The sequence below is a fragment of the Typopeltis vanoorti genome, chromosome 8 (assembly GCF_054136105.1).
Source record: "Typopeltis vanoorti isolate ZY-2024b chromosome 8, IOZ_Tvanoo_1.0, whole genome shotgun sequence".
NCBI classification, from domain to species: domain Eukaryota; kingdom Metazoa; phylum Arthropoda; class Arachnida; order Uropygi; family Thelyphonidae; genus Typopeltis; species Typopeltis vanoorti.
In genome coordinates, this window is record NC_143556.1 from 148,420,555 (window position 1) to 148,439,513 (window position 18,959).

An 18,959-nucleotide genomic window follows, 5' to 3' on the forward strand; every position below is an offset into this window, starting at 1 on the left:
GACACTAAATAAAATCTTATCGTATGATGGTCAATGCATTTCCTTACATTATAAACACTAAATTGAGATCTTATCCTAAGGTGGATCAAGTTTTAAATGCCCTTAGCTGCTCCAAACTAAAGGGGGTTACAAAGCAATCACGAAATTCAAATAAATTTGCAAAAATTGGTGAATAGGAGGAGAGGAGATATGATCGAGACATATAAGCTGTTAAGTGGTTATTATAAGATTAATATCGGGGAGGTTTTGCACAGAATGAGTGAAGGTAGAAAGAGAACAAGTGCATTCCTGGAAGCTATATAAGAAGTGTGAACAAGGGAGTGAATAGCAGGTTTTCTGTATGGAGTGGTGAGTGATTGGAATACATTGCCTGAGAGTGTGGTGAGCGCAGAGACAGTGAATATATTTAAGGCGCGGTATGATAAACTGCGTATACGGTGGACCTCCGTGGGCGTTTTTTATAATAATAAATATACTGACAAATAATCATATTCCATTACCTGTGTGTTGATAGCTATTATATTTCTATTACTTCTCCATAATCCATAAACAAATGATAAATTCATCACAAATAACCCAAGGAAAACCAACTTTCCACTACACAGCCAAACTTAACATGCGTGCTGTTATTGCGCCCTCTATTATTGAACATGAAATTCGAGTTACTTGCTTGTTTAAAATAAATAAAAAGAAAAGAAAAGCTGTTTCGAAGCCGATTTACTACTATTTCCAGCCGATTTACTACTTTTTTTTTTTTTTTCTGAAAGTACGCAGTACCGGCACCTTTTTCCTTAAGTTTTTATAAATTTGCGATTTATTGACTGTAAAATGTATTATAAATATTCCGGTAGATGGTACTGTGTTCAGGAATTGAATTTTCAGTTGTGATTTTTTTATTTTTATGTTGGGGCCCATATACAGGAGGTTGATTGGTCAACCTGTAGTACGTTAGTACCGTATATGGGTGGTGTGTTGCGAATCCTGTCTCAGATGAACATTCCCCATGAAAATATTTATAGAATAGATCCTATCACAAATTTTTCCTAGAACTAAAATTTGGTTTAGATACGTGGACGATATCTTCATCATATGGAACAACAACAAAGATGACATATATGATTTTCTCAAAAAGATCAACGCTTTCCATCATTCTATTAAATTCACTCTGGAACTTGAAAGAGAAAAACAACTTCCGCTTTTAGACATCTTAATCAAAAAACAAACTGATGGCAGTTTAAATCTATCGGTCTACAGAAAACCGACCAATACAGGTCGCTACCTACATTTTAACTCCTCTCACCGCATATCACATAAACTCAGCATTATACACATGTTAAAGAAAAGAGCTATTTGCATCTCAACGGACAACAAGACCCTTCAAGATGAGTTAAAATTTATTTCCAACAATCTGTACTTGAACGGTTATCCAAGAAGACTAGTCAATAAAATCCTTTTCTCTGAACCACCACAAAGAGAACAAGAAGAGATTCAATATATAAAAACGATAGCAATTCCGTATGTAAGTGGCATCTCCAACAAGCTCGCCAATCTCCTCAAACAACACAAAATAAGAGTAGCATTTCAACCTATAGATACTATTCGTAAACTACTAAGATCTCCAAAAGACAACCATCCTTTCTACAAATATGCTGGAGTCTATAATATTCCATGCTCATGTGGCTCTAAGTACATCGGACAGACTTCGAGAATCCTCGAAATCAGGCAAAAGGAGCACATTGGCTATGTCAAAAACAACAGACAGGACATTTCTGGGCTACCGTCTCATTTCTCCACAACTAACCATGTCATCGAGTGGGACAAAAGCTGTTCCCCCTACTTAGAGGAAGATTACCATTCAAGAATGTTCAAAGAAGCAGCCACAGTCGCCCGTTCTGCTGTGAACCTTAACAGAAATCAAGGCCTAATACTGCCAGAGATATGGAAAACCCTAATCAGAGCCTTAAAAACGGAAGAAATGAACTTTAATACAAACTACAGAAGGTTCCTCAGCAACAGCTAGCTGATCTTGTACACGCGATACGTGTTTCACTCACGTTCGATACTATTTCATTTGTAATTATTCTAGTCAGTTTTTATTCTTGTCAGTTTTGCAGTTACGCATAATTGTGAGAGTGTTTAAATCTATATGTTAGTGCCCTAAAGAAGCCAACAGATAAGTGTGGCGAAACTAGTTGGTCCAGTTAATTAATAAAATATTGATCAACACTTGATCGGTTAACCAAATATTATTATTTACTATTTATGATCAAGAAAACAACCTTCATGATTTATAGAATATACAGATTGCAGAGACCAAATGTCTATGTGAAAGTGGGGGGGCAGGTGAGTTGGTGAGGGATGGGTCATTTATTAGTCTAATTACTCTCCTCTGTATTGAATCAAGCATTGTGAGAGAGTCTTTTAGAGCCCCACTCCAGATGTGAGAGCAGTATTCGAGAACTAGGCGGATTTGTGACTTGTATAGTGTTAACAGCTGTTTATAGGTGAAGTAGCATCTTGAGCGAAAGAGAAAATCTGGATTTTTGGAAGCTGAGTAAGCAATGGTTGTGACGTGTTTATGGAAGGAGAGGCTTGATATCAGGTAATTCCGAGAAGAGAAATTTCATCTTGTCTGAGAATTTGAGTGTTATCGAAAACATGCTGGCGAAATATTCTTCATTTTTGTGAGAAATAAGACAGAACTGGGTTTTACTAGTGTTGAAGTTGACGAGGTTATCTGAACTCCATTGACGGATGGCTTGGAGGTCGGAATTGAGGGCAGTGGTGGCTGATGTTCTGCGGGTTGAGGTGAATCGCGTAGGGTTGGGTTATGTCAAATGAAAGGGAGGAATGTAATGTGCTGTCTTTTGCAAAACTGTGTATTGGGTTGGAGGTCAACTGAAGTAAGTCATTGATATATAGAAGCAAGAGGGTCGGTGAGAGAACTGAACCTTTTGGGACCCAAGCATTAATTGGATGTTGAGAGGATAGGGAGCCGTCTACCATCACACATAGGATGCATGCAGAGAGGAAGCTGACAATCCTTCTGCAGAAGTCCTGAGGCAATCCAAACAATGGGACTTTGTTTAGTAAGCCTTTGTGCCAGACTCAGTCAAAGGCTTTGGAGATATCAAGTGCAACTACTTGGGATTCACCCAATTTCTCCATGGCATTTGTGCAGTGATGGGTGATGTAAGAGAGTAGATCTCCTGTTGAATGGCTTTGACGGAATTCGTACTGGTGGTTGCTTAATAGCCGGGACCAGCTATTAAGAGACCATATCGCCGGGTATGATTACTCATAAGTTGGTTCCTTGCTTTCCTATTTCATAGGTTGGTATGCAGCCAGAAACAGGAAGTTCTGTTGGCATCCGATTGCTTCCAATATCAGTTTATCAGTTCTATATTCACTCTGCAACAGACAGGTGTTCAAGTTACTTTATGCCAATAAGAAAAAAATGAACGCCGAAAAGCAGAAATTGCTGAATCTACTTGTGATCTTGTAAAACAGAAAACTAGTACCGAAAATACACTTGGTGAAGAGGATCACGAAACCAAGCCCAAAGATCCAAAAAGATAATGATTGACCCGAATGCTGGACACTTTTGCAGAAAATTACTTCTGCAAGAGAAACGAGTGGCTGCATGTCAAGAATGAAATTTTTGGCTGTAAAGTGTATCGTGATGTCGAAAGTCTTGCCGTTGATAAATACATGGGAACGAAAATTTCAGTGGAGTGGGCAAATGATAAAATCAGTCATTTTGGAGAATCTAGCAAACAATAATTAATGTCATTAAGAAAGGCAGATTTACGATCAGCGCACAAAGGAGCAGCGCACAAAGCGTGCCAAAAAATAAAATCTGAAGCAAAAAACAAAACACCAGAGAAAGTTTTCCTAAATAATTTCTCTCATAATAAAGACGTAACAGGAAAAGTGTTTCGAACTGCTTACAACTTTGAAGACGAAATAAATTTATAGGAACTTAATGGCCTAGACATGGGATATATTCTTAATTCTGCAAATATTTGCATTAACATTGTGAGCCATATCGCAGATGAAATGAGAAAAACATTAATAGACAATAAAGTGATTCCTATATTGTCTAAAACATTAATAGACAATATAATAAACTCCAATGCCTGTGTAGCTCAGTGGAAGTGGCGCTTGCGCCCTCTGCGCTTGGTCGGCCGAAGTCAGACTTAAGTACAAGTCTAATCGCGGAATGGAGGAACATTTTCTAAGCCTTTCTTCGGTCGATTCCGAGTTAGTCGATCTCTGGCATGGGCAAGTAGGTTTTTCCTCCCGGAACCTCGGATTTTTCGTCCCGTAAACTCAAGAAAATCGACCGTAGTACCCACATTAGTTCAGACAGTAACATATGTTGTTAGGGTTCGGTGCCAAGAGATGCAGCACTCGTCTGCCAGCCACTTCATCGGTGGCTGCTGTAATTAGTGACAGACATGGGCAAGCTATCTCTGATTGGCTACCGGTGGAGATTGAACTAACCACTCAGTCTCCGAAAGCTAGATAGGGTATAAAGATCTCGCCTCCTCCCTACAAGGGAATAAAAGGCGTTAGCTGATTTTTTTTATAGTGAACTCCAAGAACAATATATCGTTGCATATTGATGAATTGAGAACTGTGAGTAACACAACAATAACAACAACCATGGGTTCAACGCCTGTAAGTGTTTGATGCCATCTTCATAAGATTCTTCCACTGCATTCTATTTTGTGCAAAATGACTCAGTTTGACTATAGAGTTTATGCACCATTTGACGATGGCATCTCCCCATTCTCTGTTTGGTCTTCCTCTTTTGTTCATTCCTTCAATTATTCCAAACACCAACGTTTTTAATTTTCTCTCATCGTTCATTCTACATATATGGCCAAAGAGACTTAGTTTCCTTTTGATTATTGCCTTGATCAGGTTCTTTTTTGGTTGTATTCATCTATAGATTTCCTCATTGTTCACTTTCTGTATCCAGCTTATTCTCATGATCTTTCTATAGCACTTCCTCTCAAATGCCAATATCATCCTTTCAGATTCTCTCAGCAATACCTGGGCCTTGCATTCATAGCGCATGCTGCTGAAAATACAGGTTTCCTCAATGTGCAGTTAGTGTGCATGTTTATAGCTCGGCTGTTCCATATTTTGTCCATGGCTTTTAAGATAGCTGTTGCTTTGGCTATTCTAATTTTTACCTCTTTTTTGGGTCCAAATCATACATCATGTGGCATACAAGATATGTGAAGTGTTCCACATCTTCCAGTTGAAATCCTTCAATGGTAACTTTGTTCAGTAACTCCTGCTTTCCAAATATCATTGTTTTAGTTTTTTCAAAGTTGACATTTAGTCCATTTTCCTTCTGTGTATAGTGTTTGCAGTGTGCTGTCTAGCCTTGCTGCACCTTCTTCAATAAGGACGATGTCATCTGCAAAGCAGAGGCAGTTTATTCTCATTCCATTTATTGAAATGCTTCCACCTTCTTCCTTGATCTTATCTAGTGTCCTTCCCAGATGTGTGATGAAGATGTTTGGTGATATTAGGTCTCCTTGTCTTGTGCCTTGACTAGTAGCAAACCAATCTCCAGTCACACCTGCTCTCCTGACTGTTGCTTGTGCTTGGCTGTTTATATCTTTCAACAGGTGGATCAATTTATTGTCCACACCATAGGACTCCAAGACAGCCCATGTTATATTTTGGTCAATATTATCAATTGCTTTTTGGAAGTCCACAAAACAACAGTATAACGTTTTGTTCTTTCTTTGAGCTTTCTCTGCTATTAGTCTTAATGCCGGTATTTGTTCCACTGTACTTCGATCCTTTTGAAATCCGGCTTGCTCATCCAGAAGATGTGCTTCATATTGCCCCTTCAGGCATTCTGTTAGTATTTTCATCAGCACTTTGCCAAGATAACTCATTAATGCAATAGTTGTGTATTATTGGTGCAATCTAAAGCACTGCCTTATGAAGAATAACCAAGACCGATTTTTTCCACTCTTGGGGGGCATACCCTGATCGATCTCCATATTTCATTGTAGAGCTTATGCATTTCTTTTACAACCATTTCTCCACCCGTATTTTAGCATCTCACCTATTATGCTGTCTCTTGTTGTTCCTGAGATGTTTTATAGCCTTATTCACCTCCTCCAAGGTGTCATTTTCAAAGATCTCTGCTGGTGGACAGATTGCTTTCAGTTCTTTGATTACTTCTGTTGCAGTATTATATAGTTGATTTTTATATAGTGCACTGCAATTTCTTCTCCACCTGTGTATGATTTCAGTCTTGTCCATCAATACTTTACCATCTTCATCTTTGACTGCTACTTATCTTGTTTGCCACTTCCTATTGACATTTCTTATAAGTTTGTAGACCTCTCTTGTTTTGTGTTCTCCATTGTACTGTTCAATGTCTTTGCACTGGTCCTCTAACCATTTAGCTTAATCAGATCTTGCTGCTTTATGCAATTCATTACATTTTTGACGGTATAACTCATCTGCTGCCTCTGAATTATCTCTTTTAAGTTTCAGTTCTCTTTTCCCGTGTACCAATTTCAGGGTTTCCTTAGTTATTTATTTATTATTGATCTTCTATTTTTCAGAAATTACTTCCTCAACTGCATTTTTAGTACTATAGTCAGTCGTTCTGCTCTTGTGTTTATATTTTGTTTATCACTTGTGGTCTTAAGCTTAGTTTCCAGAATGTTTTGAAATGCTGTTTTTAGCTTGTCTTCATTTAGTCTTGAGATGTCTCCAGCCTTATGGAACTTTCCTTTGTATTTCTGTATCATTCCTTGGAATGATCTGCACTGCTGAACTGATGTTCTCAATTTCTGATCTATTAATATCAGGTCGATCATATTCCTATGCCTGGTATCGAAGGAGCGCCGTTTTCATTTACGACAATCTTTTTGTTGGAATTTGATATTGCAAATATTCAAGTTGTTATCAGTGGCAAATTCAAGAAGCATTTCTCCGTGTTCATTTCTTTTTCCATATCCAAATTTTCCAATGACCTTTTCCCATTCTGTATTATTTCTGCCAATCTTTGCATTCCAGTCTCCTCCAACGATGAGTATATCTTGCTTCAGTACCTCATCAATTTCTAGTTGATGAGGTACCGAAACTTCATCAATGTCTTAATCGGCACTCTCCATAGTGGGCACATATACTTGAATGGTCGCGATATTAAATGTTTGGGCACTGAATCTTACAACTATTATTCTTTCACTAACAGCTTTGTATCCTTTCATTGCCTGACAGGCCTTGTTACTTAGCAGGAAACCTACACCTGCTTCATGCTTACTTTCATTTACTGACGAGAGAACTCTTCCACCATTTGTTTCACTTGACAGTGTCCATCTCATTTCTGAAATACCCACGATTTCGCATCTGTATTTCATTATTTCTTCTTGAAGTAATTTCATTTTTCCAGTTGCCCATAGTGTACGGACATTCCATGTACCTATCGATATTCCATCCTTTACGGGCTTGAGTTTTATTTTTTTGTCTTTGTTTTCAGTAGCTGATTTACAACACAAGAACATTGATTGTTATTGTTCGTGTAGTTCTTTTTGAACTTTAGGTTCCTGAGTCTTTTCCTAGATTTGATCAAATTATCAGATGTAACTACTAGAGAAATTCTAAACTCTTTATTTAGTCATCTTGAGGGTTTAGGATTATTTGTTGTGTGTAACTTGTGATGGTGCAGCCGTGTTGTTTGGTGTGCGTATTGATGTAAGGAGGCTAATGCAAGAGACATTTCTTATTGTTATTTTCTGACATTGGGCTAGCCATCACCTTGAATTGTCTGTTAGTGGCACATTGAACAATGTGGCAGGAGTGAATCTCTTTAATAGTTTCATGAACAAACTTTATGTGACTTATCATGCTTCATCCAAGAATGCTAGGAAACTACAGGAATGTGCAGCGACTCTAGAACTTCAACTTCTTAAAATTGGCAGACTTTTAAGCACTCGCTGGGTTGCATCTAGCTTTCGCGCTGTTTCTGCAGTGTGGCAAGACTTTAAAGCCCACGTCCATCACTTTTTGGAGGCAAAAGAAGACAGCAGAAGAAGCAAAACTGATCGCTTTCTTTATGAGGGCCTTTTAAGTAAAAGTAATGCGAGTTGGTTCTTGATTTGGGCCTTATGTGTGATGCTCTCCAAGAACTTAGTGAACTACATCTAGATTTACAAGAGAGAAATATTGACTTGTACAAAGCAGACAGGAAGATAAAGAAAACAGTACAGCTTTTTGAAGAAAGAATTGAAAATCCTGGTCAATACTACACAATTTCTCTTCAAAGTCAGAAGAACATGAAGTTCAAAGGGATTGAGCTCCACAAAAATGAAAGACACAGTCCTGAAATAAGTTCATCTGCTTTCTATAAAAGTCTAAAAGAAGCTGTGGGAAAGCGTCTGCTTGAAGGTGTGGATGCTGATTTGCCTGAATGTGCTAAAATTTTAGATTCCAAGTATTGGCCAGAAAATCCTGGGAAGCATTTGACATTTGGTGAAGCTGAAATTTAAAAGTTAGCATTTAAATTTCGCTTAAATGAAAGAGAAGCAGTTCATGGTTTCCGTGAATATCTTCAAGAAAAAAACTTGCTTAAGAAAATAAAGTCCTAAATAAAGTCATAATTCTTCCTCAGCACATTTTGGGCACAATTGCAATATCTTCCAGGGAATGTGAAAGGGGTTTCTCTCAGATGAATCTTATAGTAACTCTAGGTCATCTCTGCTTGTATGGACAATTTCTGCACTGATGTTCATCATGATAGTAGGACCTCTTCTCACTCAGTTCAACTCTAGAATATGTGTGCACTCATGGCTGCTCCGATGTCGTCATTCTGCACTTGATACTAAAAGCAAGAAGCGATCTAGAGGGGACGAGGTTATAGGATATATTAAAAGTGTAGAAATCTGTAATAACATCTTCATGGTGAGTACCGTCACCTTTTTTTTTTCAGAAAAAAGCAACCACTATTGCTATCATTACTGCTGTTAAGGGATACTCCAAACTATCAAAATATTTTTATTCTGAAGATCTATGCAATGTTTACATAGTTAGGGCTTCAGCGAGCCTCCGTAGCTCAGTCGGTATAGGCGAAGCCCTTTGGTCGGAAAGACCTGGATTTGATTCTCGTCTATGACGTGAGGGACGTTTATCTAGTTTCTTTCGACTAAAGGTGAGTTAATCTGTTTCATATGGAGGTTTTCCCGGTTTTTCATTCTTCAAAACTGTCAAACCGTCCCGTGAGCACACATGGCCAGAGTCATGAACACTTGCTCAAGGGAGGCAATCGGAAACCACCTTGCTTCATAATCATCTCCCTAGTATGGTGGCGTATCGCTACCCTCCCCCACCAGCCACAAAGATGAAGGGAAATACGGAAGGGCTCAAGCCCCCAATGATAGACCATTCCAAGTTCTATTCTATTGTTTAATAAAGTAACGTTTTTTATTTTTATTTTCCCCCCCTTTCTTCGACTTGTTTCCAAGTTATTTCGACATCTGGCACAGATAAGTAGAGTTTTTTTTTTTTTTTTTTTAGCTCCTGAAAACTCGAGGTTTCATTTCGTTACTCAAGAAAATCGAGTATCCTACGGTTCACACTTTTTCAGACAAATTATATAGGGTATATAGTGTTTAGGTAAGGGACTACGATATGGCTCAAGCTGCTGCCATACCCCCCCCCCCCTACGAAAGCCAATTCAGAAATTACGAAGAGTCTTAGGCCAACTTTCTGTAATTGGCTAAGAGTGGTATTGGTTATCTTCTCCGTCCAGTTTACAAAAGTTAGTCAGGACTAAAAGACCTCGCCTACTCTCTTTGAGAATAAAACGTAATAGGGAGAGGTTTTTTTAAAATTATTCTTTTGAGAGAAATTGATTTTAGCAGGGAGAGGAACCTACAGGTTCCTCTCACTGCTAAAATTGTATACGTTCCTCTTATATGCAATTGTATAGGTTCCTCTCCCTGCTAAAATAACCTTTACCAACCCCTATAGGTTGGTAAAAGTTACATAATTTGAGATATTAACTAGCTTATCTTCTCGTTAAGATAAGTGAGTGTCCACTGTTCTTTCTGTATTGTTACGTTTTTCGTGAAATATTAACTGGTATACTTGTACAGTCCACACTACTTGGCAAGAAGTTAACGGATACCCCCCCCCCCAGTGGACAATGTGCATCATGCCATGTAATAAGTCACGATTTTGTGTCCGTTGCAGTGAGATGGGGAGCAGGTAGGCTCTTCTGCTAAAGAAGTAAATAAGGGAATAGAGGAAGTTATCAGTAGTATTGGTCTTCCACTTTCCGAATCCTCGAGTAAGGATATGAATTATGTTACTAATTGGGAAAAAAACAGTTGTAAAAGAAAAATTGTAAAAAGGAAGGAAGAAACAAAAACAAGAAGTCGAAATGCAAGACCAGATAAAAATGAGGTCAACTTTAATTAGTTGTCCCGCCTAAAATAGCGTGACAGTCCGAAGGAGAACAGGTACTTATACGTTCCGTTCTACAAAGGATAGAATTAACAGCCGAAAGATAGTTATCGGAAGTTGCTAGGTTCAGTCAGCCTATTTTAATCTTCACAAGGCTCTTACAAGTTTCAAATTGGGTAAGATGGACACTTACTGGACCTTATGTATGCTTTCATTACCAATCTAGACAGCATGGGTTCAGAGGTACAATAAGCGGAACAACAGGCCTTAATCGAAGCATTACAAGAATTAACTGCAGCATAAAATTAAACACTAATAAGTGGTTCAATTACTGTGGATACTCTTAACGTAAGAGAGTCTATCCAATAAAAAGCAGGATCAGATTTGGAAAATTATGCTTTTGTACAACACTCAGATTCAATTTCTTCAAGAATCGCATTTTTCTACATACAAATAAATAAAAAAATAAAAAGAATTCTCGGTTTACTGTCCTCTTTTCTCTCTCTGGAGTTTCAGCAGCCCGAGGAGTGAGGGAGTCGGTTACTAATCAGACCTTCAATTTTAGGAAATTTTTATAACGTACAAAAAGACATAGAAGGCAGATTGTTAGCGGCAGATTGATGGTATGGCCACCTGACTATAAGGTTTCTAACGGTATACGCACCCAACGGTCGCACCGTTTATATATATATATATATATATATATATATATATATATATATATATATATATATATATATATATATATATATATATATATATATATATATATATATATGGCATATTTTTCTGAATGACCAACCTGACAAGTGTCTAATCATCGTATATTGCTCCTTGAATTAAACCCAGCAGGTAGAGCAAACAGTGAATCTGGACTGTAGACACTGAACCCCAATCTTGTTATTTATCAAGAAATATTACATCAATTCTGCAAATAATATTTGCATAGGGACCGAACTGTGAAAAGTGGCTTGGTTTCAAAGCGGCTGTAAAGGAAAATTTGAAGAAGTGGGAAGTGGAGAGAAAATTTCAACACAGAGGAACACGCTGCAGGCTTTCCAAGAAAGTAAATCGGTACATACAATAAAAATGCAAGGGATACCGTATCCTGGCCTTATGCATTAGGTTTCAATGGAAATCAACCGCGAAAAGAAAAGAAGAGCCGATTAACAAAATTTCAAGATAGCAACCGAAATTTTACAAGCGTTGTAAAGAAACTTTTACAGATAAACAGACCTTTCAACTGGGAACACTAAATCTTCCATCGTGGCCATTGTTTCTTACGTGCTACATGAGGCTAAAATAGTGCGCAGCTTGCACTCTTTAAGAGCAAGCAATTTCTTAAAGAATGCAAGAATAGAAAATGCCCGAACCGGAATTACTTCACAGTAGAAATCTATAAGTGAACGTGCGCGTTCGTGTCACCGATGCTATTTATTCGTATCTTACAGACGAGATATATGTCTTCGGAATTCTGTAGAAGTAATATCGTATTAATACCCTAAAAAAGGAGACCTCACCATCATAGGAAATTAGTGCTCAATCTCGTTAATTTACATGGAGTACTAGCTACTCTTCTTCTTCTTCTTCTACAGCTTCTCCCACTTAAGTGGAGGTCACTGTTTGTTAGGAGTCTCCTCCACACCTTCCTGTCTTGGGCTGTCACCACATCCAAGTTCTTCATCTTCAAGTCCTCTTCTACCAGCTCCCTCCATCTCTTCTTTGGCCGCCCACGCTTCCGCCTTCCTTGCACATCCATCTGCATGACCCTTCTTTCCACATATTCGTCCTCCCTCCTCATCACATGACCAAACCATCTCAACCTTGCCTCCTGTATTTTCGCTCCTAAGTTTGTAACTTTCACTGTTCCCCTGACATAGTCATTTCTCAGATAATCCTTTCTGTTCACACCGCACATCCACCTAAGCATTCTCATCTCTGCTACTTCCATCCTGCTGATGTTATTTTTCCTCAGGGCCACAGTTTCTATAGCATATGTCATAGCTGGCCTTACTACTGTCCTATAAATTTTGCCTTTCAGATTGATCGGCACCCTCTTATCGCATAACACTCCGGCCATCTCCCTCCAGTTCCTCCAACCCGCTTGTATCCTGCATCCCACTTCCTTCTCAGCTCCTCCATCTTCTTCCACTGTTGAACCTAAGTATCTAAAGTCTCTCACCTTCTGATGACATTTCCTTCCAGCTCCATATCTGTCTCCTGGCCACCGCCCACTGCGCAACACATATACTCTGTCTTACTTCTGCTCAGTCTCATACCTCTCTCTTCCAGTACTTTTCTCCATCTTTCCAGTTTAGTTTCCACTTCTTCTCTTGAATCTACACACAGCAAGATGTCATCTGCATACAACATTGTCCAAGGTGCATCTTCTCTCACCTCCTCTGTTACCACCTCCATCACAACATTAAACAGAAACGGAGTTAATGCTGACCTTTGATGTAAGCCAACTGTTACTTGAAAACTTTCTGTCTGTCCCAAACAGGTCCGAACACTTGTCTTCACATTTCTGTACATTTCCCTCACCAACCTGACATATTTCTCTGTCACCTTTTTCTCCCTCAGACACCTCCAGACTTCTTGCCTTGGCACTCTTTCGTATGCTTTCTCCAGATCAATAAATGCCAGATGTAGTTCCCTTTGTTTCTCTCGATATTTTTCCATCATTTATCGTAACCCAAAGATAGCATCTGTTGTTGATCTACCAGGCATGAAGCCAAATTGTTCCTTTGCAATCTCCACCTCCTCTCTCAATCTACCATCAAGAACCCTTTCTAGGATCTTCATTGTGTGGGACATCAACTTTATTCCTCTGTAATTTTTACAGTCTTGTGCATCCCCTTTACCCTTGTAGATGGGAACAAGAGTACTCTCCCTCCATTCCTCGGGTATATTTTCCTGTTGGCAAACTTTCATGAACAAGTCCCACAGCAGGTCAATTCCCTCTTCCCCCAGTGCCTTCCATGCCTCCACTGGAATTCTGTCGGGGCCCACTGCTTTTCCATTCCTCATCCTCTTCATGGCCTCCGTCACTTCCATTCTACTGATGTTCTGCACCATCCCCTCAGAAGGCTGCCCATCTCCTCTGTGAGTCCTTGCATTTTCCTCATTCAAAAGTCCCTCAAAGTATATTTTCCATCTGTTTCTTATGTCCACATCCCTCCACAATACTCTTCCTTCAGCATCTTTGATCTGCCTCACATGTAAGATGTCCTTAGCTGCTTTATTTCTACATTTCGCTAGTTGGTAAATTTTTCTCTCTCCTTCCTTTGTTTCTAATTGATCATACAGATCTTGATATGCCATGGCCTTCGCCTGTGCCACAACTCTCTTGGCTTCTTGCTTTCTCTCTTTGTACACCTCTCTGTCCTCTTCCACTCTTGACTCATCCCACTTCTGCTTTGCCTTCCTCTTAGCTGTCACTGCCACTTGTACATCATTATTCTACCACCACCAACCCTCCTTCTGCTCTCTAATCTTTCCAGATGTCTCACCAAGCACCTCGACTGCACAGCTCAGGATTACTTTTGAATTATGTTTCCACCAATCTTGTACACTTTCCAGTCCATCCGAAATCCTCTCTAACACTCTCTCCCTAAAACGATTCCTCACACTCTCCTCTTTTAAGTGAAACCACTTAATTGTCTTCATCCTATGGCAACCAGAAGTTCTTATCTTCGATCTTATTTTAAAGTATGCGCACAGCAGTTGGTGTTGTTGTGCCACTTGATCTGTTGGAGTTACTTTACAATTTGTCACAACCTTAAGATGTTTTCTTCTAGTCAAAATGTAGTCAATTTGTGAGTTGTTGTTACCACTTCTAAATGTTATCAAATGTTCTTCCCTCTTGAAGAAAAAGGAAAGGGTGCATAGAGTACTAGCTACTAATCTGATTATAAATAACAGGCTTAAGGAGTAGCGTTCTCAGGGTTTAGTCTTGGGGGGGGCGAGGTGAGTAGACGATTTGAGAATACACACTACGCATCGCATACGACCTATGATTGAGCATCCGCAATGATCGCTAATTCATAATTAGTATAGAAATAGAAGACAAGACACGACATAAATTTTATTAATTAGGAAAAAATGTTCTAGTGTTTTTTCGTTTTTCTTTAGGGGAAGAAAAGGGACCCCTTCCCTCCTCTGGGTGCGCCACTGGGCTCAAGATCTTACTTCGTGCAATTACCAGCACGGAGACGTACGGCTTTTCCGTTAGAGAGATTACTTTCGACTTCGTTCTGCTGCTGTGTAGCTCAGTGGATGTGGCGTTTGCACACCACCGCACTTGGCCGCACGAAGGAAGTCTTGGTTTCGAGTCTAGTCGGCGAATAGAGGAAATTTTTCTAAGCCTTTTTTCGACCGGTTCCCGAGTTAGTCGATCTCTGGCACGGGCAAGCAGGTTTTTTCTCCCGGAAACTCGGGTTTTTCGTCCTGTAAACTCAAGAAAATCGACCGTAGAACCCACATTATTTCAGACATTAAAAATATATTGTGTTAGGGTTAGGGACCACGAGATGGTGGCACATTTGAGCCGTCTCTCTTCACTACGTACCGCTTAATTAGTGATAGCCTTGGGCCATCTGTCTCTGATTGGGTACCAGTGGAGATTGAACTGCCCACTCAGTCTCCAAAAGTTAGATAGGGCTAAATGGCCTCGCCTACTCCCGTATATACGGGAATAAAAAGGCGTTAGCTGATTTTTTTTTTTTTTCTTTCTGCTGTGAAAACTGTCCGATGCTTCGGGAAATAATATATAATCGCTTTTATCTGTCACAATTTTGCTTCATATAAAGACACTTCATCTGTTAATTTTGGGATAAATATTTATTTCTCTCATAACACTCTTATCCACCTTTTTCCTTAAGAAGTTCCTTAAAACTTTATCTTCTCCACTAAAACTTCCAAGTGCTCTCGAACGTCGTCTCTTTCTGTTCCAATCAACGCAACAACTGTACTATTTTTCTCTCGCTCAGTAATTTAACTTCCTCTTCGGATATACTCCATATTGCTTAGCATCAGTCGGAAGCGCACTTGACAGAACATTGTATTTCCAAAGAGGAAGTTGAATTGGTATATTATTATTATTATTATTATTAATATTATTATTATTATTATTATTATTATTATTATTATTATTATTATTAGTCCTATAATTTAAACTCTTTAAGTATACTAATAGAAAACGGTGTAGTGACTATAAAAGCCAGCTTAGTAGATCTTGTGCAAGAACTCTTTAAGAAACAGAACGAACAAATAACAAAAAAATCTAGTGAATATGAAGATTTGGTAAAACATAATAATTTAGCAGTTATAGAAGTGTTACAAACAGTAAAAGACATTAAAATGAGCATTAACGCACTAAAAGACAGGCAACACAATTTGATGAAAGAGACATCCGAACTCCGTCAAGAACTTAATTCTATAAAACTACAATACGAACGTTTAAATCAGCAACAACATAAAAAAGATCTCGTCATAAACGGTCTTCCTGAAACTGCACCTACAGAAAACTTCAGAGACGTGGTTTTAAAATTAGGCCATGTAATTGATATACCCCTACAGCTTAACGACATTCAGACCGTAAATCGAATTCCTAGGAAGAGCAAAAACCAAGACTTCCCACGACCTGCACCAGTCATAATTCGTCTTAAAAGCAAGTCCACAAGAGACAATCTCATAAAAGCCAGCAGGCAGAAAAAACCAGTTGCCAAGGACTTGAACGCACAACAAGACAATACACCAATCTTCCTATCCGAATATTTAACACCATTCAACCAGAATCTGTTGTACCAAGCAAGAAAAGCAAAAATGGAAAAAAATTACCAATTTTTGTGGACCAGAGATGCCAAGATATTCATAAGGAAGTCACAAACTTCAAAGCCGATACAAATTAAAAGCACAGAAGACATAGAAAGGCTGCCACTGTGAAGAAAAAAGCCTCCTAAATAGTTCAAAAAGAAGCCCACAATAAAAAAAAGAATGTGAACCATCAAGACAGATGCAATAACACAGGGTATATCAGCAATTTCACTTTGATCCGACCTTTCAGGTCATTCATTTGACCTCCCAAAGATCTGCCTACTTCCAACACAGCAACCAAATCGATAACAAATATACGTATATATAACCAGTATCACCCTCAGATAAGCTAATTACAAAGCTTCGAGGGTGCAGTTGAGTTACATCCCAGTAGTAGTATTTATCTAACATTATTCACTTAACATTCTGTAATGAATTCTAGTAGTAAATAGAAAATGTGATAGTAATACTTCAGTTATATATTTAAGTTTAAAATTATATATTTAATTTACAATTTAAATTTAAAAAAAATTATTATTATATAAACTGCAACATAAGTAATATTGTTTAACTTGTGAGTCATTAACAATAAACACTATTACTATGATTATTATTAATGGTAATAATACACACTTTTTACTCTTGTGTCAATGAGAAATTCTGCAAATGATAATGATATTAAGAGTAATTATAATTCTTACTGACCCATTTTGCAAGAAAAAGATGCTTTGTTGCCTAAGTGTTAGTATATTCATGTAATTATTTGAGAGATAATAAACTAAAAAAAAAAAAAATTATGGGCAACTCCAAGGAGTCGAAAGACTCATCGAGAGAGGCCCTAACATCATGAACATCTATTCGATATTCGCACATATCTGTCATACTCATTCATTGTCACAACACCGACAACAGACTCTGGCTGCTAATTCCACTCATTCATCACTCTCCAAGTAAAAAACCTAGCTCTAACACCCCTGCTAACCACATTCTTGCCCAGCTTCCATGTATGGTCCCTAGTCCTCCCGCCACCAGTCCTATTCTCAAAAATATCTTCTGGATTAATCTTATAGAAACCCTTCAGTAATTTGAATGTCTCAATCATATCACCCCTTTTCCACCAATCGACCAATTTTTGCAACACACAAATCTTCAACCTATTCTCATAAGGTTCATTCCACATACCTGCTATCATCTTGGTCACTCGTCTCTGGATCCCCTCCACTTCCTCCCCATCACCAAGAAACTCTGGCACCCATAACTGGGCATAGTAGTTCAGATGGGGTCTTATCAAGGCTCGATACAGATGAACAACAAATTGTTTGTCTCTGCATGTTAAAGTATTTTTCAGAAGCCAAGTGATTTGATGAGCTGATTTAGTCACTTTTGCAATGTATCCCCTAAACTTCAATTTCCTATCCACCAACACTCCCATATCCCTGGCCTCATCAATCTTCTGGAGTATGGCTCCACCAATGTGATATACTGCTGCTAATCTTTTTACCCCAAAATGCATAACCTTACACTTTGGCCCATTAAATTGACATCCATTTTCCCTAGCCCAGTCCTCCAAACTACCCAAACCATCCTGCAAAATTTTGATCCTGTGCACTCACAATTGCTCTACCCAACTTTGCATCATCGGCAAACAAGTGAACACTTCCTCTCTCAGATCCTTTCCTATATCATTGATGTACAAATTGAAAAGTAGTGGTCCAAGAACAGAACCCTGTGGAACACCACTAGTTAAAAGCCGTCTTTTGGACTCAACTCCTGAATAAACCACTCTCTGGTATCTCTCCATTAACCACCCTCCTATCCATCTCATCAACCCTATATCCATCCCCATCTGCTCCTATGGGATGATTAGAGTTCCATGTGGTATCCAGTCAAAGGCCTTGGGAAGGTCCAGTAGTATCACTGCAAACCCATTACCCCTATCCAGTTCAGCCATCACTGTGTTATAAAACTTGAACAAGTTACTGAGGCATGATCTACCCTTCACAAAACCATGTTGTTCCCCATACAATATCCCATTTTCATCTATCCAATCCTGTATTCTTTTCTTGACTAATTTCTCCAAGACCTTGAGAATGATACCTGATATGCTAATTGGTCGGTAATTTACAACAGCAGTCTTGGAACCTCCTTTATGCAGTGGAACTATTATCCCCTCCTTCCACTCCCTCGGGACTAACCTAGACCCGAGATTCAAATTAAACAAAATGATCAAGGGTACTGACAATTCTTTAGCCGCTTAACGTACAACACGAGCTGGGTTACCATCCCATCCCACAGATGTATTGACATTGAGGTTTTGCAATAGCCTACTTACCTCCACTTCATTCACAACAATTCCCGTATAATCTGTTGATTCATTCATTTCTACAATGTCACCTCCTGGATGATATATACTTGCAAAGTGCTCACTCAGTAACCCAACTATATCAACTGATTCAGTTACCTCCCTACCATCGGCATTCTTTAAAATCATTCTGTCATGTACATTTTTCCTTTTACTTGCTATATATCTAAAAAACTGTTTAGAATTCTCTTTAGCCTGAATGGCCAATGTTCTTTCGTAATCCTTTTTTGCTTTTCTTACCACACTCGTTACCCTTCTGGCCTGCGCTTTACACCGTTCATGTGCCTGCCGGTCACCTCTCTCCATAAATTCCTTCCATAATTGTTTCTTT

The 18,959-nt window shown here is 38.7% G+C and overlaps 1 protein-coding gene and 1 pseudogene across 2 annotated transcripts in view; both read right to left on the bottom strand.

The window, feature by feature from the left end:
• The window catches only part of Scox (Synthesis of cytochrome c oxidase), a 228,126-nt gene extending 227,489 nt beyond the window's left edge, over nt 1–637 (bottom strand). The window contains exon 1 of the mRNA XM_090397003.1: nt 501–637. Coding sequence (XP_090253129.1) covers nt 501–566 — 66 coding nt within the window. The 5' untranslated portion in view covers nt 567–637. The remainder of the gene's footprint in view (nt 1–500) is intronic.
• The window catches only part of LOC150104418 (serine/threonine-protein kinase MARK1 pseudogene), a 296,493-nt pseudogene that overhangs the window by 150,062 nt on the left and 127,472 nt on the right, over nt 1–18,959 (bottom strand). The gene's annotated exons all lie outside the window — the stretch shown is intronic.